The sequence below is a fragment of the Apteryx mantelli genome, chromosome 13 (genome assembly GCF_036417845.1).
Source record: "Apteryx mantelli isolate bAptMan1 chromosome 13, bAptMan1.hap1, whole genome shotgun sequence".
NCBI lineage: Eukaryota > Metazoa > Chordata > Aves > Apterygiformes > Apterygidae > Apteryx > Apteryx mantelli.
Genome location: NC_089990.1, coordinates 10174174 through 10199400, shown reverse-complemented (window position 1 = coordinate 10199400; position 25227 = coordinate 10174174). Strand labels below are relative to the sequence as shown.

The 25227-nt window shown below is 35.5% G+C and overlaps 1 protein-coding gene across 1 annotated transcript in view; it reads left to right on the top strand.

Annotated features, from left to right (window-relative positions):
* The window catches only part of PCDH11X (protocadherin 11 X-linked), a 542595-nt gene that overhangs the window by 35922 nt on the left and 481446 nt on the right, over positions 1-25227 (top strand). The window contains exon 2 of the mRNA XM_067304432.1: positions 21923-22506. Coding sequence (XP_067160533.1) covers positions 21967-22506 — 540 coding nt within the window. The 5' untranslated portion in view covers positions 21923-21966. The remainder of the gene's footprint in view (positions 1-21922; positions 22507-25227) is intronic.

Sequence of the window (25227 nt, the reverse complement as noted above, 5' to 3'; positions counted from 1 at the left end):
AGCTTTCATAGAAGAAATGCCAAGTGCACAAGCTTAAAGGAGACACATGCTGGTCTGGTCTTCAGTCTGGCTGATTGAGAGACCAGGACTCAACAGCTCCTGCTGTACAGCTGAGAAATGTCTAGGTGGCTCTGATTTTCCGTTTCACCCCTCCTCTAATAGGGGCAAAGCCAATGGAGACACTATATTCTAGGAGCAAAAAATATCGACTCTTTTTAAGCTAGAGCAATTTCAGAATTTTTCTGCTTTCTATAACATATTAATACCAAATTAAGCAAAGATTAATTAATACCAATCCAAGAAACACATTATGCTCCAGACACACCTTTTCTCTGTCCCATCATGTAAATGCTTTAGAAGAACAGAAATGGTATAAAGCTATTTATATAAGCTCTATGCTTGGCTCAGAGCCTACCTATAGAAAGTCTTTTCAAGGACCCATGTCCACTCCCTTTAAGGTTCCTTAATGTTGTCAGAGAATCAGCTACACCTGGTAACATTTGACCTAACGAAAAGGACTGCATCCAAGCAAAGGGAATGAATCTAGACTTCTCAACAACAATAACAAATAGCAAGCACTGGCTTTTCAAAACTGCAGCAGTCCTGGCTGGATATGCTCACCTTGTAATTGTGTTCTCTCAAGAGTCTTACTCCCAAAGAAATTAGGATGCTATTGTAATGTCAAATCTGAATCACTATTACAGTTACTATTAAAAGTTAGCAGCTGTAATTAGTGGAGAATTTTGAAGCTGCAGTGTTGTATTGTCAGTTGTAACAGCTTTTAATTATCTTAATTTTTTCTTGAAAGTGATCGGCTTTGCAGAAGTTGAATGTGCTTTTATCATTTTTATTCTGGAAATGAGCAGACACATTTAATATAATTTAGACAGAAATACTGTTATTGCAGAAAACAATTGGAATCTGTGAACTTTTTAAAAGATTTTGAACACAGGAGACAGTCATAGTGCTTAGAGGGATTCTGTCATCATCCAATTAAAATACTCCTCCATTCTCTAATAACATTCTATCTGGTCTTAAAATGCATAAGACTAATTACATTAGCCCACAGAGACTTGCATGGCTAATACTATTGGCCATTTCCTCAAATAGAAGAAATATAAGTGATTAACCACTTTACAAATAATACTGGTATTTCTACTGCAGGACTAGATTTGATATATAGATAGACTGTCATTTCTACAGTCCGCTTGCAGCAGTATATGCTACTCAAGCTTAGAACAGATGCCAATGTTGAAATTGCAACTGCCAATTCCATTGTCCCTCCAGCCTTTAGTCCGTCAGGAAACAAAAACCTTTTGTTGCTATTTCTAATCTGGTCTTATGCTGTGGATAGAACAAAGGCAGAGCTGTACAAATTAGCCTTATAATAAGACAAGCTTTGTTATATGTGTCTTGACTCCCTTGAAGTCCCTCCCTATCAGAAGAAATCTGAGAGATTTCTGGGGAAGAACCCAGGTTCTCAAGGACCCAAAAGAATGCGGTTGGTGTTGGTGCTACTTGTGAAAGCAGAGCTTCTGGGTTAGCAGACTACCCTGTGGCATGCAGCAATCTATGAGGCTAGATATGGTTGTAGAATTACTGTGCAGTCCTGTCATTTTTGGCAGGCACCATCCCTGTCAATATGCATGAGCACTCAGATGAATGAGAGAAAAACCTGTCACCCAAGGGATGTTACACACTGATGACAACAACCAGCCACAGGTCCTCTACTCCAGACATGTAATTAAGACTGGATTCTTTTACAGTTGTCATTCTGAAAGAAGGAGAATTGCTAGGGAGCAAAGTGCAAGCAGCGTTGGTAGTGCAGCCATTCTTGCAGCCAGTATTGATGTTTTCACTTCTTGGATCCTGCTTCATAGTTGATTCCTCAAGATTGAAAAAACTGAAATTTTGGTTGGCTTCTGGAGCCCCACAAACCTGAAAATGAATCCTCACATCATTTATTACCCACTGTATCCCCATTAGAGACTGATTTAGCCCATGATTTTTAGTTCTGGGAATGCTATCTCACTGCAGCATGATGAGACAGTAGATTGTACTGATGAATTTTAATTTCATATTTTGTTACATTCATATCCAACTAAGAACCCATAACAGAAGAGATTCATGGCCATGTTATGATCTGGTTCATGTACTCAGTTTTTAATTATTGCAGCCATTACTGGCTCTATTCTACAGTCCCCAGATTCTTTGGGAAAGCGGAAAAATACTGGTTCAATTTGTTTTTTTGCTGTCATTAATGTTTGTGTAGGGATGATGTCTATCAAATCACAAAAGCAAACGTCATCAATCAAGCAGTAATGGATGAATGTCCTTTATCTTTCTAATACATAAATCAAGAAATTGGAAGTAATTACAGTGTTCACAAAGGATAATTCCTTTTCATTGTGAAACTCCAGAATCTCACAGAGTGCTATAGGGGAATTTGATTCTACTGAATTTAAATATTATATAGGAAATGAACACTTAAAATTTGGCAATCTGGGGAAGTTTCAAATTTCCATAGAGGAAAGATTTTCAAACATATTCAGGATTTACTTCCTGTTCTAGACTGGAAAAAGCATTGCTCGTATAATACCTTGCAGTGATTTTTTTTTTTTTTAATAAAAATGCCCATGAAGGTAAATCTAATCAGTAGTAGATGCACCGCAATCTAAAGATTGTTGGGTAGAACTGCACAGTTAAATGGCCACAGTCACATTTAGAATGTTCAGTATCTTGGAGAAGGCAAATCTTCTCAAAATATGCTCTTTAGGTAAATTGTAAATAGGGCCATGGTTTCTTAAATTTTGGGTTAATGCTCAGAAGAAGTTTGTTTTATTCAATGCTTTTCTTTTCCATATGAGCCGTGTGTGTGTGTGTGCGTGCGCATATATATATATATGTTCTAAATAAGTTTGCAAATTGAACCAGAAAGAGGATTTGGGGTATTATGGTTCCAGAGTAAATAGGTTTTTGAAATAATATTTAACTTGGACTTTAAGAGTACTGGATAAAATTTTATATACTCCCAGTGCTGAGGGAAGCTAAGTCCTGCTGAAGTTTAGGAGCATTAAAGCACTGGTTCTGACTAAAGCATTTGTGATCTGACTTACTTTCAGAAAGATGCATCAAATCGGAATAGTTGAGAAGCAGTCTGTAGAATTTAAATAATAAAATATTTTCAAGTATCATCTGACAACTTTGAACATAGCCTTTCCACAGGCTAAAAATCTCACTATTTCTGCAAAAGCACTGAGGGTAATTTATAATTGAGTAAAGAAAGAAAGTAGTCTTTTTTTACTTTGAGGGCCTATTGGCTGCTGCTTGAGATTATTGAGTTTTCATTCCAGTGTGGAGGAAAGCAGTATATCACCAAGATGAAACAGAAAGCTTAATAGGCACTGTATCTCTTGATGTTTATGGAAACTTTGCCAACAATCTTAAAAGAAGCTGAATTGGACCCTAAAATAGTGACACAAATGAAATTAAGGGGAAAAAAACCCTTCGAATGGTAATGCCAAATATCTCATTCACACTATTAAAATCCTGCCTTATGCTCCAGCTAATTAGATTAAATGACAAATTAAATGTGGCAAAGGATAATGGGAAATCTTACTTGTAGAAAAAGACTAGCATTTATTTTTTCAGCAGCAGGTTAAAATACTTGGTGTTGAGAAATCTTACAAGTAGTTTGATTACTTACAAAGTTTTTTTTAAAGAAAGAAATTGATCTTTGTTAACAATAAAAAGGTGTGCATTTATTCCACATTTAACATATTTATAGAAAACTGTCACAGTCTTGGTCTACGGAAAAAAGTTAATTATCTTTTATTTTTGCAGAAATATATCATGGTAAGATAATTTTGATATCCAGTTGATCAAGTATGCTGTTAATTCTTGCAGAACATTTAAGATCATTATTGAGTATTTGTGATTGTTAGGCACTAGGTGGCCTGCTTGCTAAAATATAGTAGTAAAGACTTCCACAAAGACAATTCGCAAAACACTGGGTGAAAATAAATACAGTATCTTTAACTTCTAATAGAAGAAGATGCATTTAAACTACCTTATACAAATTAATATATGCATGGAAATCTAAAGAAAATACAACCTACCTAAAACCAACTTAGCACACAATTATTTTGGTTTTGCCTTGCAGAACAGTAATCTTTAGTTCCTCTCTGTTTGTTTGAGAAAAATCAGTAACTCATTTATATTACTACCAAAACATTCTTCTCTTCCACCTGACCCCCAAGTACTCCACTAGGGCTGGCGCTGCTGAGATATCAACCTACACGTCCCTCTTTCTACTTTCCCACTACTGTAAAAGATCCAAGTTTCCCACAGAGAGAGGGGATAATAACTTGCATATTCTCCAACATCATAATATGCCCTTAGTTCTCTTGAGGGATGTTTAAAACTGGCAAATACAACAGAGTAGTAACATTTATTTAAAAAACATATTTGGGTTACTGTATTATGCTCAGAAACATAAAAAGACCCATATTATTCATTGTTTCTAATGAGCAAATGCAACAACTCTTTTAGAAGAGCATAGTTCACAGACACCTCAATATGATCTCAGGTAGCAATCTACTGAAAACAATAATTAGGAATAGCAAACAAGAAATTTGAGTATCTTGCAATACCTTGCTGAAATTATTTTCTCTTTTTTTAGTAACTAATTGCTAGAAGTGTCCTACTCTTCAAGTCTTGCAACCTGAGTCCCTTAGTCCTGTGCTATCACAGACCGAGTTCTTTCTAATTTTTGGCTCTTTTCATGTTTCATTTGTTCATTGGTGACTCTCATTATTGTCAGTGGAAGGAGATACACTGTGATTTGAGAAGGTGTGCAGCTCAGGCTTTTGGACATTGATTTTTTTTAAGAAACAAATTGTATACATTTTGCATATTTACAACAGTGAAATAAATATTTCAATAACAAACCTTGATTAAAAATAATTGTACTATTCCGTTAAATGATTAACCACAGATTCATTTCAATATGATTATTCACCTTCTTTCTGTAATAATTTCAGTTCAAAAGCAAGATTAATGATAAATAAATAATAGATAAAATAATCATTAGAATTTCAGCTATCATTGATAGAACTCTAGAATATTAGCAGTCAAGGAGAGTGCAAACCTTTTCACTGTTCTCCAGAGACCATGTGAAAGGTATACATCTAAACCAAATAATGGAACATAATCTGCATTCCAGAGACCACTATTTGGTCATCAGCTTAGAAATTCACCTTGCAGATAGATTTTAACTGGATTCCCCTAATGTCCCTGCGATAAAACAACAAATGAATAAACAAACACAAAGTGCCCTATGGCACTGATGTCTAATTGTATAAGAAAGGATGCTATGTGGCTAGGTTAATTGCTTGTTTCACTTTCTCCTGAAATCTTACTGAAATGATATGAATTCAAACAATGAATTCAGATGATTAGACAGATTTCTCTAAGATGCAAAAGATATTGCAACCTGGTGTGTGTGTGCTTTAATCCGAGTAAGAGTAGAATCCATCAGCAAATATGTTGTACAATACACTTGACATCATATGTTCTGTGAAGACCTCTAAGCTTTTCTACCACAAGACAAACATTGTATGCAGACAGAAAGGAACTGTAAGTACTTGTATTTTAGTGATTTGATCAAAAAGTGTATGCTTCCATATTCCAGCTGAGTCTGAACACAGATCTCTTAAATTGATTTTAAAGAAATGAGACTTGGCAGTATCCCTCAGGTTATAGAGTCTCCTTTTTAAACAATGAGGCATCCACTGTGCATTGTCTGAGAAATAATATACATCCTCAAACTCTTGTCAAAAAAAAACAATTGTGATACATGGCACACAGTCAAAAAAAAAAAAATCACAGTAGTGTTGCTAATAGCATTAGTGAAGGAATAGATGTGCTTGCTTCTACTGATGCATAGAGAAACATCATCATGAGACATTAAATTCCCTCTAGGAATTCATCGTCTCTGGATGTCAGAAAATAGATGCCATGTACTGCATCACATAAAATACAGTGGATTTGTATTAGTCACACAGACCTGCAAAAAATATGGAGACATGAGACACTATATCATACTCTTTTTAACAGTGGCATGTCTGAGAAAGTTCAAAATATCCCGTAATACTTTAAAATGTATGAGACTAATGCTGATAAGTTCAAATAAGGTATTCCAATAATCCGCATTGTTCCCATTAGGTCATAACTCTTTCCAATATTTTGGTCCTAATACCATGTTGTAATAAAAATTGTGGCTACTTTTGAACACTACAGTATTTAAATACTTCCATTTCCTATACCAGAACAGAACATCTTCTTTGAGAAATCTGGGAAATCTGCCCTAGTCTAGGGCATATAATGCAAATTGCATATAATACAACACTGGTGTTTTGACAGATGGTTATTACAGGACAGCAAGTTTTCTTTTAAACACCACAGGCTTGAATTCTGTAAGGTCTGAGCATCTATAATCTTACTTGAAATCAGTAAGAGTTCTTGCTGATGGTTATATAAACATTGTCAGATGTTAAAGACTTGAAATTTTATTCTTTATTTATTTAATAATAAATCAATATTACTAATCCTTATATCAGTAATGGATGAAGCAGTTAATTTTATCACTAGTTTTCTTATATCTTGTGAAGTGAAATGCAATGATGTCCCTGTGTCACTTGTGTTGATCTTAAGTGACTCAAAGTGACTTCTGCTTATGAAGAAAAACATGCCTTTTCTTGGTAGGTCTTAGATTTGGAGGCATAATTAGCCGATGAAAATTAATAGCCTATCTGATGTGTTTTCATGACATTTCCACTGCAACCCTAATACAAACTCCTAATTTGCAGAAATAATCAAAACACCTTTTGTCATTTCTACTAGGCTGAAACAGGCAGTGTCACCAAAATGTGAAGCATGATAAAATTTACAAATGATACAATCCCATGTTAGTCAGAGATTCTGTCTGTTGTGATTACTACAGCTAAAAGTCTGGTGTGGATTTTGTGGTATTTTTTGTGCTCTTTTTCTGTCTTTTTTACATTTAAATAAAAAGTCATTATCAAATGGTGAAGTCACTCCATTTATATGCAAAACTAGCTTTTTCACTCAGGTTTATAGAGTATGGACATGACTTTTAGACAAAGCAGAAAAAAAAGAGTACAGATCTATCTGAAACTTTAATCTGATCATTGTTCACATTATTCCTTTAAGATTTTCCCCATTTAATTCCTACTTTCAAGAACTAATATTCCATTTTCTTCAGAAATGCTCTGTGCAGTGTCTCAATAATGATAAAACCCATCATGTGCCTATAATCTGTCAGAAAATGCTCTTCAGTATGATTTTTAAATGTTTTTCCATGAAGACTGAAGACCTATAGAACTCTTATTTATAACTGTATGCTGATCTCATTATTAATGAGACAATCTCCTTTTTTTCTCCATTAAAAAACCTTTTCAAGCTATTCATCCCCTTGCACTTTGTCAGAAGAATGCAGGAGACAAGGAGGATTGGAAATAATATCCCAAACTTTTCTATTTTAGATTACAAGCCTGAGTCTATCCCACATCAGTTGTGTCTGACCATCATTAGCAATGGCCTAGCAGGCTAGGCACACTGAGTCAGTGGACATGCATATTTCTAGCTAGAAATATTGTGTCCACTTTACAAAAACTCTTTTATTTCATACTAACTACTGACAGGTTCAGTGAGGATGCAGTGAAGAAATACAAAATTGCACATTTTCCATTATTTGAGTACTGGTCTATGAAGGAGCCATAGTATCTACGTTAAATTTATACATCTTGGCAAAACATAAAAAAAATACAATTTTTTGATATTCTGTTAAGCATTGACTTTACGAAGGCAGTCTACAGTCAAGAGCATACCTTGCTTTGATCAGGCCCGACATCTGAATACCTCATTCTAGATTTTATTACGAGGTATTCTATACTGACAGATAACATTCCATGCAAATGTTTAATAAAGATCTGTTGTTGAAATATGTAGGCTATCTCACTTTATGCTTAAATTAAGGTCTTCAGTTTTCAGAGCTATAGTTTTGGCAGATTGTGTAAGCCCTACAGGAAATACCACTGATTTCAGTGGGCTTTGAATCAATTTAATAGAAAATTGTTGATCTCGTCCCCCACTTTTTATACCAGATTTATTGTACAGTAAAACAAAATTCAAAGTGGAGAATCAGGTGCTGCCCATCAAACTGCTGTAACACATTTTTACGTATCCTTATAATGCAGTTTCATCTGATTCTTTGGCTCTGTTTAGCAAGTATGTTTTGTACAAGTTTTGTACAATCCCATTGAATTTTGGTAGTTGCTTTCCTTTAAGTCTAAAGCGCTACACTCCATCATTTCCATTGGATAATTTAGTTTTCAGTTCCATTTCCAGAATCATTTTAGTGTACTGCTCCTGGCCCAGAATTTCAGTGCTTTGAGAAGCAATCCGTGTGTTTGCAATTTCTAGAACAGTTTTGGGATCTGTCAGGATGAAAGGAGCTATGCACATAGAAAGTATTTTACCAGAGCAGTAGGGTTTTTTTTCTAATAACAATGAAAAATATTTTACATTTCTACCTACAGAAAACATGCAATTAAAGCAGTCCTCTTTTTATATACCAGTAAGACATGATATTTTTAGTAATGAGAAATTTATTTAAAATTTAGCAGCTAATTAATTCACCTTTCAAAAGCTGTTGTATCTTTACTAGTCACGTTTGTGTTAATATCAAGTCATTAAAAGTTCAGTCCTACTCCATTAGTATATAAAGTGTTAAATTTCTTTGCAGTTCATGCATAACTGGCCATGCATCTTTGGTCTGAAAGTTACATCAAATAATGTGAAAAAATAATTTTGCAGAAATCAGAGTATGAAATAACTATTATTTTTATTATTGTTATCATTAATTACTTGCAAGCCAGGGTCATTTTGTGCTACAAACATATGACAATGAGAGAATTCTTCCATAGAAAAAGTTGTAAGGATTGGAATAAGAACAACAGATAATTAAAGGCAGATGGAGTTGGGTCACAAGGAAATAATCAAATGATGTTACTGAATTTGATTTTTTAAATATGTATATTTTATATACATATTTTATATATATTTAAGGACATGAGAGGTAAATTCATGCCTTTTATAGTGTGAGATATGAATTAGTAAGTAAGGCTTGATCTTAATCCTATTAATTATAATGAACTGGGATCAAACTCAGATGCTATTGCTCTCCCATTTAATACATCACAAGAAATCTTATACCAAATTACTTTTCATTTTCTTCTCTATAATTTTCCATAGTTAGTGGAGAAAGGGTGGTTCACTTTTTCTCATAGATTTTTCTAATACCATGCAATGCTGCAGCTGCTCTTGCTAATACCTTTTATGTCTATAACACCGTTCATTTTGAAAGATCCCTAAAGTGCTTTATAGACTCTAAATACAGGGTTTTTTTCTCATGCCACTTAGTCTGTGCCAACAGTGTTGCACTAAAGTGGCTTTGGGAAAGCACGAACGTAATAATTTATCCAGTTGAACCTGTGAAACACAGAACTGTATGTAGGCCAGACTGTGGTAACTTGGGCTAGAACTTGCAGAGGGCAGCATTCCTTATGAACACTTATTCACACAAAAGTTTCCAAAAACTACAGCTTCCCTTTGTCCCCCATTTCCTTTAACTGCCAGCTAGAGCAACAGACTCCGTGCATGCCTGTGGTGCAGTTTCTACCGCGCAGCTGCAGTAGACCACGGGAGGGCGGTATCTCCGTTACTCGCTTACATAGCTTATATGTGATTAGAAGTCTCTCCCTTACCAGGCCGTGACTGGCGCCGAGGGAGCCGGTCCGTTACGGTCGTGCGGGGCACGCGGCGGCAAATGGAGGCGGGGCCGGGTGGGGTGAGGGCGGGGCCGCCCGCTGCCGCCCGCTGCCGCCCGCTGCCGCCCGCTGCCGGCGTCCCCAGAGAACCCTCTCGAAGCTGAGGGCAGGCGGCGAAGCATGGTGGTGTCTCGTGGGGAGCGTTTTCCCGGTTTCGGCATGGTCCAAAGCAGATACAGAGGGTAGAAAATGAGGCGAGAGCTAGTAAATTGTGATATTTCCCTGCCTCCAACAATTTTTGGTGCAAGGCCTTCTGAAGCCAGAGATGGTAGCTGTGCCTTTGTGTTGGGGTGACAGAAAGAAGTTTTCTGGAAACGCCTCTAGGGGCTGTGGAGGGAGCAATTAAACCTCTGAACTAGCTTGGCTTTAATACAGACCTGGAGGAAGGGGGCTCACCTGCCAAGACAGTGAGTGAAGAGAAATGTATTTACAATCCTCTTTCAGTTCTGTGTCATACTGGGTTTTCTCTATAAAATGTTCATGGGTTTGGTTTATATTATAATAAAACCTAGATTTAGGTGTTTTTTCTTGTGCTCACTGTAAGGAAAAGCCCATGTTGTCACATATCATGTTGGTTGTAAGAATCTTTTGTTTTACATACTGCAATGATTTATTCCCCTTTTGTATTTAAATAGGGCTAATCATCTAAAAATGCTTTGATTGCTTCCCCAGTGGTAGCATTTGGACCCGTGTAACTATGCATTAAGAGAATATTCTTTAACAGAAAGGTTGAGGTTGGAAGGGACCTCTGGAGATCGTCTAGTCCAACCCCCCTGCTCAAGCAGGGTCACCTAGAGCACATTGCACAGGATTGCATCCAGGCGCGTTTTGAATATCTCCAGAGAAGGAGACTCCACAACCTCTCTGGGCAACCTGTTCCAGTGCTCTGTCACCCTCACAGTGAAGAAGTTTTTCCTCATGTTCAGATGGAACTTCCCGTGTTTCAGTTTGTGCCCATTGCCTCTTGTCATGGTACATCTTGGAGCTTCCAGGGGTCAATTTAAGTTACTGTTTATTCCTGTGTATTGTATCCATATATTACATGTAACATCTTTGGACAAACACAGTAATTAGACTGTTAATTGGTGAGAATTACATGTCAAGGATGGCATAGGTAACCTCTTCTCTGATGCTTTTTCTGTTTTAAACCATTGACCAGTAACTTATAGTTTGAATCACACATTTAAGCTATCTTAAAAAGAACAAGGAATCCCATATGAAAGCTAGTCATTCCTTTGCCAGTGAATAAAAAAATACCGTTTCTTATCTGAAGAATTCCATGGGGACTGTGTTACTGTTAAATTTCCTTTCATTTCTGCACTATACAAACTTTTGCTTGAAGGAAATGGATTGACTAAGAAACATATTTTGCTTTTGTGAAGTGTTTGCAAGGATATACGTAAAATTGCCTGAACTATTTTGTTCCCATTTTACTGACAAAAATAGAAAATAAAAAAGTATAAGTTCTTTGATGCTTAGATAGCTATTAATTACAATTTTAATAATGAGCTATGCTAATTAAGGAGTACATAAGCATATGCAATTTGTATACATGTACATATTCATTCATGAGTCTGACAAGATAAGAAAGGCACAGAAATGTCTGTTTTCAGACAGCCTGAAGGAGGTTGGAATAAACAAATACTAAAATATGTTTTATAGATACATTTTTACTATGATCTCCTGATCATGTTTTTGTAGGCTTAGTGATAATTTGTTGAGCAGGGGATATGGCGAAAGTTCTTTCTTCCCTGTTTTTCAGGCTTGTAGGAATTTTCTAAGAACTTGTTATGAAAATTTGTGGGAGTAACTTCACAGAGCAGTTAGACTTTTGAGAGTATGTTATGCTGAAGTAGAAAGAAACTCATGGAAGTACAAAATACAAACTTAAGTGATTAAAAAAGATATGTCCAGAAAAAATAGGATTCTGGTATTAGTCAAAGTCTAACACGAGTCCAAGAGAGACAATTTTTTAAATCCTTTTCCTTTCTGAAATTTGATATAACAAATGCAAAATTCCAGATTTTGGGGGGTGTGTAACAAGAATTACAAAATATAAATAGAAGAGCATTGTTTTAAACACAAGACTGTATTATTAGTAGTATTTTTAAGAAAAAATGAAAGTATGCTTAGATTATCTTTTTCTTAATGGTTTAGGAAGAAAGTTCCCATGAATGGAACTTTTGGTTAAACAAGGTGGTGGGGAACCAAACCTTTAATACATCCTGGAACTTGCAGGCTTATTATCAGTTTTCTATTTCTGACCTCTTCTTCGTGGTTACAGATTGTGAGCTAGCTCTGAACTGCCTAGCCTGGATACCAGTATCCAAGTGCACCTGTACAGAACTCAGCACATATCAGGTTTGTTTGCATGACCTCTGTGCAGCCTATCATGTTGGCAGCACTTGATAACATTACTTGCTTAGGTAGTTGAGCAGTATCTTCAGTGTAGATGCAATCAGCATGCTTTGAGTTACAAATTCTCAAATGCCCTAGATGTGTGATGTCCATTAAATTCCATGTGAGGTCATACTAAGCTCCACTGTCATCTAAAAAATCCTTTCTTTTTCTTAAGACTTTTTAGAAATTAGTATTCATCCCTGCTGATTCTGTATTTAAATACCTTTCCCAGTTTAGGAGTCTACTTGTCCTCTGTGCAGAGGTAAGTGGGCTGAGTTGCCTCTGGAAGTACCTGTGATTTGAATCACAATAGGTGAGTTCCTTAAATTAAAAGGCAGAATCTGAGCATTAGTAGCTTATAGCACCTGTTGACTTGCTTTTTGTATGTCTAGTTTTGTAGCCTGTTTACATGAGGTTTATTTCAAAGCACTTTTCCACATGCACATAGACTTCTCCTTATGTAGATATCACTACCTAGCCCCACCCTATCCCTAGCAGCCTTCAAGAATGAGGTACAAAAGTTCATATAGGTTTTAGTTATACTGTATTTGTCATTATGCCCCTTCAACTGTATTAGGTAGCCACTGATTGAGATGTGGTCAGACTGACTCTCCACAACCTTAGAAAGCAGGCTACATCTTTAGGAGAGCGAAATGCTGAGGTAGTGGAACAGTGTCATCATATAGATTGTTCTGGCTTTCTGTGGCACCCCTGAAAGTGGGCGATAGCATATTGGAGTCCTACAGCTAATTATACAATCCCTTTCTCAAATTTGAGGATTCTACCTCATATCTCTTCATATGAAATGATGAAGAAACTTTACAGAAGGGACATGGTAGATGATTTCATACCAGCTGACTTTAGAAGAGATGCTTGTGCAATATACTACAGTTCTTGGTCGACTTAGAGTATCATTAGGTTAGGAAGTGGTTGTTGGGAAGTGGTTATTGAGAGTCATTGTATATTTCTGGAATCATATTGCAGTGATGTACCCTGATTCTTTACATCCACAAGGGAATGGAAGACTAGCCCTTCTTCTCCCTCCCTCCGCCTGCAAAGGAAGAGAGAAGTTTTGCAGTTTGATGAGGGTAGTGTTGAAGCTGTCAAGCTCAGGAGCATATATAGCCATTCCTGGTTGCAGGATGAGGGGCCTGACATTGGGTATGTGTGTTAGCTGAGTGAGATTCCTCTTGTTATCAAAGATCTTTCTTCAGATGTTCTACAGCGTCTGACTACAGTATCTGTAGCTAGTTCTTCAGAGGGAGCTGTTACCATTACAGGGAATTCTGAACTAGTCAAATTTCACAGGATTTTAATCTTTTGTTAAATTCTTTTCCTTCAGTTAATTGTATTTTGAAGAAATCCTTTCCTTTCACACCTTTCAGAAGTGTCAGAATTCAAAAAGATTACCCTTTTTTCATGTAAAGGGTAGTAACCAGATATCATAATACATAGAAGTCAGCTATGTACTTTGTAATTATTTTTAATATGTCTTAATGCCTTAATTTTGCCAAGTGAAATCTAGTTTGGAAAAGCGTGGAAGTCTAGATGATAGCTGCCTTCTGCCTACAAAGCATGCAGTTAATTAACTGGATATAGCTAATCTTATATCATACATGTGGAGTTCTTCATAGACCAATAGCAATATCACATAGCATGGAAATATATATCTCAGATGGTTTGAAATAGTCCAAAACTCTACACAGTAAGCTCTATTGGAAGCACCACAGTACTGATAGACTCCTATTGTATTAATCTAAAAATAGAATCCTCAAACACCAGTATTAGGAAAGAAGGGGCAAAGAAATAGGTTTGAATCTTTCTTGGTCATTAATAGAATGATGCTTTATAAGTTCTCATTAGGTTTATACCAATTAATGTGTTTTAAACACAGTATCTCTTGTGCATGCTGCATTTCTTTCTTGTGCAGTTAAACATGTCTTTTTTGGAATTGAAGGGTTGGAGGTGAGAAGAAGGCTGATTTCTTCTACTTTGGAATGAAGAAATGTCATTTATAGCTGGAATTTTAGGAAGAAGTGTATTTAGAATGAGTAGGTAATTGACAGAAAAGCATTCCACTATAAACAATATCCCCATTCCTTAATTCAGAAATACCTGAATTGTTTAGTAGATGCTATGAAATCTGTTTTTCTGCTACTCCATAACGCGAGAGACTAACTGGCAGCAGGGCAAAAATGCAAAATGCATTATGTATGAAACAGGTGATATTGACAGTCACTGTTTCAAAGGATTTGACCCAAGTGACTAAAATGTGACTTACTTTCATTTTAAAAAGCATAAATTTAAAGTTGAAATACATCTAATGATCACGTAGGTGATTTAACATAAATTCTTACTGCGATGTCACATTCTCCAGCCAGTGGCTCATGGGTAACTCTTCTTTTGTTTGCCTTAGCAGAAGTTTAATTTTCAATTTTGAAGCATAAACAGATTTTGTTCTATCAAAATCTGTTTATGCCTCAAATCTGAAAATTAAATAGAGCCATTTAATGTATAAAAATGTATTCAAGTGTACAAATACACAAGTAAAATAGTAAATGGCATTATGCATCATAATATTAATAACTTGATTTTTGCTTTATTTTTGAATGTCGTTCCTTTTATTGGATTTTACTGAATATATATTTGAATTGGCAGTACAATGTTGTGTTAGCTTTGGAATTGTAGCATTCAGCAGCATTACAGGATTTTTGTTTTGTTTTTTTCCCCCATACTATAGTGTTTCTATCTAAGAAAACTGAAATAGTCATGTTATCATCAGGGAGATCTTCACCTTTTTTTCCAGGGATTTTGTCCTCAACCTTAAGCTTTCTATTCAGCTCTGGTGCAAAACTGTTTCACTGCTAATGGCAGCAGCATCTATTTCCCAGCGTTACTGGTATATAAATAAATTTGATGCCGCATATTGTTACAGTTTCCTGAAATAAGTGACAGGGTATTTTTAAAACATGTGCTGAGTGGTTACTAGATGTGTTTTCTGAAACATAGACTGTACTTACCATTTTAGTAAAAAAGAGGATTCAGCTTTATGGGGATTCATGTGGAACAATTAAAAGAAATTACCCCGATGCCATATGCCAATGTGCCTGAGTTCAGTTTGTCCATACAGCATGATTACTGTCTGTTGTATATTTTTAACTCTGCTCAGTGTTTCCAGCATCTTGATACAAATCCTAATAAGCAGGCATTAGTTGTGGACTAGTACTAGGAATATAGAATTCTGTTGCAGTAAGAAAATAAGGTGTTCCTGTTTTCTACACCTTGATTTCTCATTTGTGTGACTGCAAGAATCCATCTTTTGCTCATTAACTTTTTATTTCTTTAAGTAAAGAGTATTTTCTCCCCTTCCCCCATGAAAAAGTAAAAAACTAAAAACTATTTCTAATTTAGTGAAGACTATGAATCAGGAAAGCACGGAATCTGAAGCAAATTGTGGATCCCGCTCAGTTTTTTCTTTTGTCGACTTTAAGGGTGTGGGGTGGTGCTTTCCAGTGGTGGTAAGAATTTCCAGTTCATTCTGTTCATCACTGGGAAAAAAAATCAAGTTAAAGAAAACTCATTGAAATCAGCACCATCATATTAAAAAAATAGTAAATCAGTCCCTTTGTGAATTTAGAGTGAAATCATGTCAGGGAATGAGTTTGAGGGCCTTGAGAATGTAACGGATTGCCTGTTTCTCATTGAGATAGGTCTTTCTCTTTGAATATGATCATGAAATACACTGTCTGTGGAGTGGATTCTGTGCATAAATAGTGATGGTTACAAAATAATTTGTTTGAAACAGTACAGAGTGTGAAATGAGTTAAAGGTGGTTTGCTATCATTTGTTTCTTTACCTTAAAAAAAACAATGGTGTTTCCTGTTAGAAAACAGCTTTTCAGTGTTTCTTGCTGTCATCTGAAATGGTAATAAATACATCTAAAGGGTATGCTTTTTTTAGAAACATTAAGTTTGGTTTAGTTAATTTTTCCAAAAAGTTTAAGTTAACCAGTCCGTTCCTTGAACATGAGACAAAGAATAGGTATTACTGTTTTCAGCTATGTTACTGATTTATAGTTTAAAAAAAAACAGAAAAAGAAAAAACCTGCAATACCAGGAAAATCATCTACCTAACAATCTAGCAGTTGAAGTCTACAGAATAAAGTTGATAACCATGTCAACATTAAACAGAAGAATTCAGAAATTTGAAACTTCTCCCATATGGCACAGAACTGCTTAGTTATCTATAGACAATAGACATCTTGTAGGAAGCCTCTGCAAACTGGGATAGTTACAAATAGCTCATACTTCAGTTAAATGATTTTTCTTATTCTACTACTGACTGCCAAAGAGAGCTCATGTCACTTGCAGATCCTTACAGGGGTCTTTTGCTGTGAGAAACACTGATTTAGCACAGTGATTTAAATACATGTATTTAAGAATCCAGGATTAATCAGCAGCAAAAGAAAGGGTTATTATATTGAAAAAGTGAGGTATATTACCTGAATTTGTACACTTAATTAAAATAGTTCGTGAACATGAAGAAAAGAATGGGAATGTTATTTGCAGGGCTTCCTTTCTGTTATGATTGTAGTATTTGGAAAGTGATGCAGTTTCAGACTTCAATGTAATATTCCTGAACTCTTGAAATAGTGTACATAACTTTTTCCTCAAAGCTTGATGGAGTGTTTTAATAATATTGTACACTGTTATAACATTGTAAATAATACAAAATATTAGCAAATCTTTCTTATTCTTAATCTAAGTTAAATCTGAACCTTGGTATCAAGATATAGTCCTTCATTTTCATCTGAAGTGAACACCTGGCCTCTTACTGCCTTTGCTACTTTTCTTTGGTCCTCTTAAGTAAGACATAGCAGTCCAGTCCTATAATAGAATACAGGAATTTTGACTCCGGTGGGACCAGTTAGTCTTTTGTATAAAGAACAGATTTGGAATCTACATTTACATCATACTCCAGTTAGGTGCTTATAGTTTTTATTTTCTCTCTATCTGTCAGGGTATGATTTGACAGCTGCTAAACTGAAGAAATGATAATATTTAGATTATGCCATCACTATTTATTATACTGGGCAAAAAGCATATATATTTTAGTGCATAAACAGTTGCATAGAAGACAGAGAATTCATAATTGTTTTTTCCCCTCCTGCCCTCCATGCTGTCCATCTGAAGCATTTGCCTTTCCTAGCTCAGAAGTCAGCAGTACAGACATGAATGTGTTCTTTTGAAAGCTGGGAAAATGGCTTGGCAAGCTTAATATTACCTTATGTTAAACAATTTTGTTCATAATTTTTTTTACCACCTTACAAGTGTTAGTGAATGTTGGAGCATATTAAAGGTTCCTTACAGTTGGACTACTGTATTTAGCCTTTTGTACTTTGCCATATTTCTTTGTATATATACTTCAGTTATCAAGAAAGCCTGTTTCCACATGCTCTCTTGTGACTCTCTGTGACTCTGCCATTTTGCTCAGTGTTCTTTTGTGGGTTTTTTTGTTTGTTTTTTGGTTTTTGTTTTTTTTTACCTGTTTGGGTTTTTATCTTGTCTGGCTTTTAGTTCACCTCTAACTTTTTCCACCATCTGTTATCATTCACATGCTCTCTTCTGACGATTACTCTTAATGTCCTGTTTTGTCTGACTTTGTCATCTCCATTTGTAATTTCTTTAACCATTCTTTTTTGCTTTTAGATTTGTATTTATATTCAGTGTTCCCACTTTATGGTATGTATATGTGCAATATGTGGATATGTACACAAATATAAGAGATGTTGAATTTTGTATATCATTAGAAATATTCTGGTATTGTAAACATCTTTCAAAATGATGCTTTGTTGTTAGAGTGCCTCCTGCTACTCTTTTCTCTGCATTGTTGTTGCCATAGTATTCCCATCAGTGCTGTGACACAAATGATGGACATCATACCACTATGGCTGTATAAATAGGTTTCTTTAAGAACAACCCTTTCACTATGGCATAAGATATTCCTTCATATATCTAGAAAGAAAACTTGAATTGTGTTGGATTTTTTTTCCCCTTAAAGGACCATGGCTGTGGTTATTAAAGGTTCAAAAGTGTTCCTAGAGTTGTTTAGAGAGGCAGATAAAGAGCATTTCAAAATAGTTATATGCTCCTGAACTCCAGGAATTACAAATTACTGTTGGTTGTTTTTCAACTGCAAGACTAGACCATTTTCTACAAAAGCTCCTAACCCTACCTATTACATGACTATGTCCTTTATTTGTTCAGGAAGATCTATGGTGATAGCAGACAACATAAAAGCCATGTTAATGTTTATCTGGCGTAGTATATAATAACAGTATTCTATTATTTTTTGGTTTTACTGTATTTTTATATGACATAAATACTTCTAATAGAATTCTTCAAGCTTTGTTTCATTAAAAAATGGAGTATGCATAATAATGTAATGCTAGGAAATTTCATCCTCAGGTTGGCAGACAAACCTCTTGGGTCCTGCTCTTGCTGTTTTATAATCCCTAGAAAAACCACTGGGGTTATAACTGTCTATTATTGGATTACTTACTAGTTATTTTTAATCTAAATTATCTAATGGTACTATCACTACCTTCAGAATTGATTTGGAAAACTTTTCCTGAAGTTTTTAGGTTGTTAGACTTGGGTGCTCACCCTGAAATTGCCTTATAAAACTTCCTTGATAAAATGTAAACTTTCTTTATTCAGTGTAATTAAAATTTCCTGTAACTTCCAAACCAGAGTGAGAGAGGAGCAAAGTAGCATTTATTGCCATACTAATAATCAAAATATATTAAAGTATAAGAGTAGTTGGTAGATTGTATGTATCTCAATATAATATTCTTATATTATTGTAATTTATAGGTAATTTTTATATCAGTGTTGTCACCGAGAAGTTTAATATAGGTACTGGAATTTGCTTTATTTTAAAGTTTGTTTTTAATCCTCCTGCTCAGAAGTGAACTACAAGTTTAAATATTACTCCAGAGATGACATAATATGGTGTGTTTTCCAGTTTTATAGTATTTCAGTTTATTTCATTTTTTCTCCTCTACTGGAGGTTAATACTGCTTTCTGGTATGTTCAGAACATGCTACCATTCTGAAACCTTGTTTTGATAGGAACATTTAAATATCAACTCTTCACTGTATCCAGAACATTTTTATTGCTGTTGTGCATGGAAATATTGTAAATATATTTATTTTAACAATAGTGGATATAAAAACATATTTGCTGAAATTACATCTTCTTGCTGCAGGTTGAATGTCTGTGTGCAATTCCTTTAGGAGGTGTGATGATTGCTAGAGTTGTATTGATAGAAATATAATACACCTCGGTTACAAAAGAACATTATAGTCAATATATTTGCACTCTATTGTCACGATGCTTTCATTAAACTCATACTGTTACCATTAACGATAATCAATATCTGCTGATATTCCTTATTTACATATTTAAAAGAATGTTAACATTGTAATGGATTTGTAAAATGACTGTTTATACTATACAGTTCCTTCACTCCTGAAAGCCTGTTTAGTGTTGTAATGTGCCATACACTGAATTACCAAAATCCTGCAGATGATTTGGTACCTATGCCACATAAACTGCATATCCAGTTTTCACCCACGTAGTGATCCCAGGTTAATTGAATTACCCCAATGAGCAATGTTTTTTTGATAAGTAAAGACTTGTGTGGTAGGATTTTTATTTCATGTTGCTCCTTTTGTATAATTGTGAAGCCAGAACATGCTTTACAGTTAAATCATGCTGATGTAGAAAGATACACCTTCCAGACCTAGTTGAGGTGTTAAAACAAGTTGCTTTCTTTCTGTTACTTACTCCCAATCAGAGACAGGTTACCACTCCAGAGGTGAAATGGAATAACTATGTTAGTGTTCCTAATCTGCTTCACTGCAAAGTCAAGCATGTTGACTGAAATTACTCTGAAAGTGGTATTGCTGAAAGGCAGTAACTAACAGGTGAAGACAATTACTGGCTTCAGTAATTTCTTAAACTACTGCAACTTGATCTGCAAGAGTAAATAAATTTATACTATAAAACAGAGAATAAAGTCAGAAAAGACAGGAAAAGAAGTTAAATTTTTATATGAACAGTGAAAATTATGTAGGTGAGTTAGTAGCATAGGTACAGGAGAAGCAGATGCTAAGGTGGTATGAGCTGAAATTTCATTGACTAAAAATTCATTTTAAAGGAACCTATTGAACATTTACGCAACACAGAGACTGTCCAAGACAATCCTAGATTCTGCAAAGGCAGAATTACCAAAGACTATGCTATGTGGCATACTCTATATTCTCTTTTCTTCTGAAAGGTTCTGAGCTGAAGGCATATATCTTTATGTACCTGTAAGTCATACTTTTCTGTTTCCATCCTGCAGTGCGTTTGAGGTTGTTAACAGTCTTGGGGGGAGAATATATTGTTGTTTAGAAACTATGTTGAAAAACAAAATACTCTTTTCCAGCCCCAAACAAATTCATATGTCACTTCAAGGGTGTTGATATCTCAGAACACTTCATTTATGCATGAACAAAGTGGATTTAGAATGATACAGAGCTGCTTTCAGCTCGTTCTCTAGGAGATGTATTAAATGTTGTCACATATCAAAGAGCAGATATTCCTGAAAAACTCTCCCCCCCACACCCAAAGGAAGCAAAAGAAATCAGTACTATAATGGAAATGAATGAGAAATATCTGGCATGGAGATTATTCGCCAATATGGTAGGCAGTTGGAGAACTGAGACCGTTACAAGTTCACCCTTGTTGCTAGGAAAAATCTTTTAGCTTTAGTTCTGGATTGAAAACTTTGGATATTCAGCTGATGTCTTTCTGTGTTGGGATTTGTCCACTGCTCTTATGCATTTAGACACACAATCCAAAATTCAGTGAGTTGAATAGTAGTATTTTTGTTTATTTCTAAAGATTAGGTCAGTTCTTGCCCTTCTAAAGAAAGGGACTGTTGTATTAGTGTCTGTAGCTGTGTTAGATGGAATTTCAACCTGAAGTTCACCAGACCCCCCATTTAGATCAGATTTTCTTGCCCATGTAAATTTCTGTATTTAAAAATACCCAGCTTTCCTTACTGTTAAGAAGTATTACATAATTCTGTCAGTGTAAAATTTGGGGGAAAATTAAGACAAGTGTTTTTGGTTTCCCAACTCTGAGTGAGAAGTATAAAAAAGTGGTTCTCAGCAGATGGCTGCTTGCAAATTTCTTACCTACCTCTTTCTTTGGAGACAAGAGGAAGAAATCAAGGACAGTATGGCAGCAGGTTCAAAGAAAGATTTTTCTTGAGGAGCAAAGGAAAATCTCATGGTGGAAAAAGTGTTCTTTATTTGTACTTATTAATTTGTTCATTCATTCTGATCCAATTCTAAGATTCTTACCTCAGTGTTTAGTAAGAAGCTTTAAGTAAAAATGTGTGAGAGATTTTATAAAGAATTGTTAAGTAAAATACCATTTTACTAATTTGGGTTTTGCAACAGTTCAGGTTATTTGTTAAGGGAAAGATCCTCTTTCCATCATTTTAAGAACACAATATTCTGTAATTTTTTAAGAGTTTCTTTCTTTTCATTTTTCCAGCTACACTTGGTCTTCTACACGAATATTCATTAGTCATTCTGGAGATGGACTTGCTGTTTGGAACCTACCTCTTGGCAGTCTTATTAGCCTGTATTATATTTCAATCTGGTGCACAGGAGAAGAATTACACAGTACGGGAAGAACTGCCTGAAAATGTCCTGATTGGCAATTTGCTCAAGGATCTTAACTTAACACTGGACCCAGATGTGCCCCTTTCCTCACCGCTTCAGTTCAAGCTTGTGTACAAGACTGGGGATGTACCATTAGTTCGGGTGGAGGAAAACACTGGTGAGATATTCACTACTGCAAACCGCATAGACCGGGAGAAACTGTGTTCTGGCATCTTTAGTGAGAACCGCTGCTTTTATGAGGTGGAGGTTGCTGTTTTGCCTGATGAAGTCTTCAGATTGGTCAAGATCAGATTCCTAATAGAGGATATAAATGACAATGCACCTCTCTTCCCCTCAACAGTTATTAACATATCTATCCCTGAAAACACAGCGATTAATTCTCGCTATTCTGTTCCCTCTGCCATCGACCCTGACATTGGTGTGAATGGTATTCAGCATTATGAACTCCTTAAGGTGGGTTTCTTCCATTCTTCTATGTTTCTGTGTGTCTTTGTGTTACTGCCAACCCACAAATGTTGCCAGTCCTCACCAGCCCATTAAAAATAGGAAGCTGTGCACCATAGTAGTGGTACACTGTAAATACCTGTCCTGAAATCTTAACCTATACACCAGAGTGCGTTACAGTATATCATATCTTCACTTTGTGGAAGCTGCTTATATATGTATATGTCTGTCTCTGTAACAGTATGATGGAACATGCGTATCTGTAGATACCTGTCCTGAAATGTTAGCCTATACACCAGGGTGCATTACAGGATATCATACCTTCACTTTGTGGAAAGCTGCTTATATATGTATATGTCTGTCTCTGTAACAGTATGATGAAACATGCATGTCTGCATTAACTCTCCACCAGCACTCCAAGTGATATACACTTGAGCTAACAGTCTTTTTGGACCATTAAGATGTCTCACCACCAACAACATGACAGACTTCAGTATAAAAATATTTTGCTGGGGGTCGATGTCTCCCTATTGCATGACTGTTAGATTTGAGCAGTAAAACTTAGCCCAGATGATTGTGATGTGATGCCTATTACAGAGAAATGATGAAATGGAAAGATGTCCTCTTTTCTGTTCTGGAATAGCTCATCTGTGTACTGATACTGATGAACTATTTCAGAACAGAAGGGAGTCCATTTGTTGAAGGAATTCTGTAAAGTTTTGGCAGATATAAACTGAGAGACAGTCAAAGAGATGCACTATTGCAATGATAGCAATGCCAATGGCTTTGTAAGAAGCAGGTATTTCATATTTCGGCTTCTCTTACCCTCTCTAGCAAATGACAAGGAAAGCATGCAGTTAGCGAAGAAAGGAATAACATGTAAATGTGAAAATAGCAGAAAAAGGTGTGTAAGAGACAATTGGTTATAGATAGAAAATGATTTGACATTGATAATGTGATTCCTAAGTAAAGGATTACTTTCATTTGATTCTCTTAAGCAGAGAGTTTAGAACAAGGAAGAAATGCATCCTAAAACTGTTAGATTAGTGTATGAGAGGCTGAAAACGCCTTCACTTCTTTTGTTTGCTGAGCAGACAAACTATCTAATAGTCTTCTGCTCCAAACCATTTGACATCTACATCATTGACTGCAAGAATACGTAATATATACAGGCCAATATGACTTGATTGGCTTAATAACTAATATACACTGATATCAGTGCTTACTAGCAATCTAGTCAAAATAAAATTCTGCCTCATTTCAGCTCTTTTAAATTTCTTGCTGCCTCAGTCACTTGCAGAGGAGTGGTTACTAAATAGTGACAAAGAGATGAAAATAGGAGGTGGTGTTATAATAAGCTTTTTAAAAGCTTATTAATTCTTAGGTTGCATTTAGAGTAAACAGACCTATGTGTTGTTTTAGACAGTGGAATGTCCAGCAGGATGCAAAGTGATCTTTATTTGACATTTTAACTAAGAATCTGGGGAACGGATAACAGGATACTAAATAGATAATAATAATAATAATAGCAGAAAATAATAAGAGCAGAAAAACACATATTAAAAAAAACCCTAGGGCTACAGACACCAGGTGGTAAAATAATATACCATCTAAATAGGGAAATGTTAGATAATATGTCCAAGGGAAATAGGCTGTTATTCTAGGAAAAGGAGAAATATGGGAGAACAGCAAAATCAGGAGTCCCTGGGGACTGAGCGAGCAACACTTCAGATAACTCGCAAAACAAAACTGCTGTTGTGGTGTATTTTTGGACTATATGTTCAGAAACATCATGTAACAGATCAGCAAAGTGATAGAATATCTGTACCACAAAAGCAAGAGCTCGTCTGAAATACAAACTACAACTCTGTATATCTCCTTACCTAAAGTAAGGCAGAGGAAATAAGGCCTTGTCTAAAGATCTAATGTGATATGAGATGATCTAGCAAAGAGAAATTTAATTTGCTATTTTAATAAAATAATTAAAGAAAATCATTATAAATTTATTCTGGTGTCCCTGAAAAACTGCTCTTCCCAAATAATAGGAAGGTTGTTTGTAGGTGATGGGGATAAACAAGAGTTATGGCCTGAAATTTGTGAATTCCTGTGCCAGATTTGCCACAGCCAAAATAATTCATAAAATCATATCCCAGTAGACTGGTCTCCTACACAAATTAGTTGCATTGTTCTCTTGCATGCCTGTTAGGTATTTTTTGAGTTATGCATTCGCTTTCTTTAACAGAGCCACCAATTTCACGTAGCTTGGAAAGTATCTGTAAGTCCAAGAAGCAATTTACAGCAACCAACAGCACCATTTGGAATAGCGGCATCCACATGTTATTCCACTCAGGTCTCAGTATTTTTTACAATGTTAATTCCAAAAGTGAATAAGAAAAGTAAGAATAAGAAGGAGGAAAAAAAGTGGTGGTAATGAAGGTTTCTGGTGAGCAGTAGAAATCCTGACTCAGAACACTTGAGTGTATGAAACTCTTTTGATGAATTATACATAAACTATTTCAGGAAAAAAAAAAAGCTGCTTCTTCAGCAAGTAAAGATACAAGCTATGATTGTAACTGTTACTTGGATGGATCTTGTTCACTTTGGGGGAGAGGATCTGGGAGGTTTCAGAGAGGGTGAAGTCCAACTGATCGTAGTTCTGAGTCCAGGTAGACATGAGGTTAAAATAAATAAAAATATATATGTATGTAAAAGCTTCAGTAAGCTTTTCAG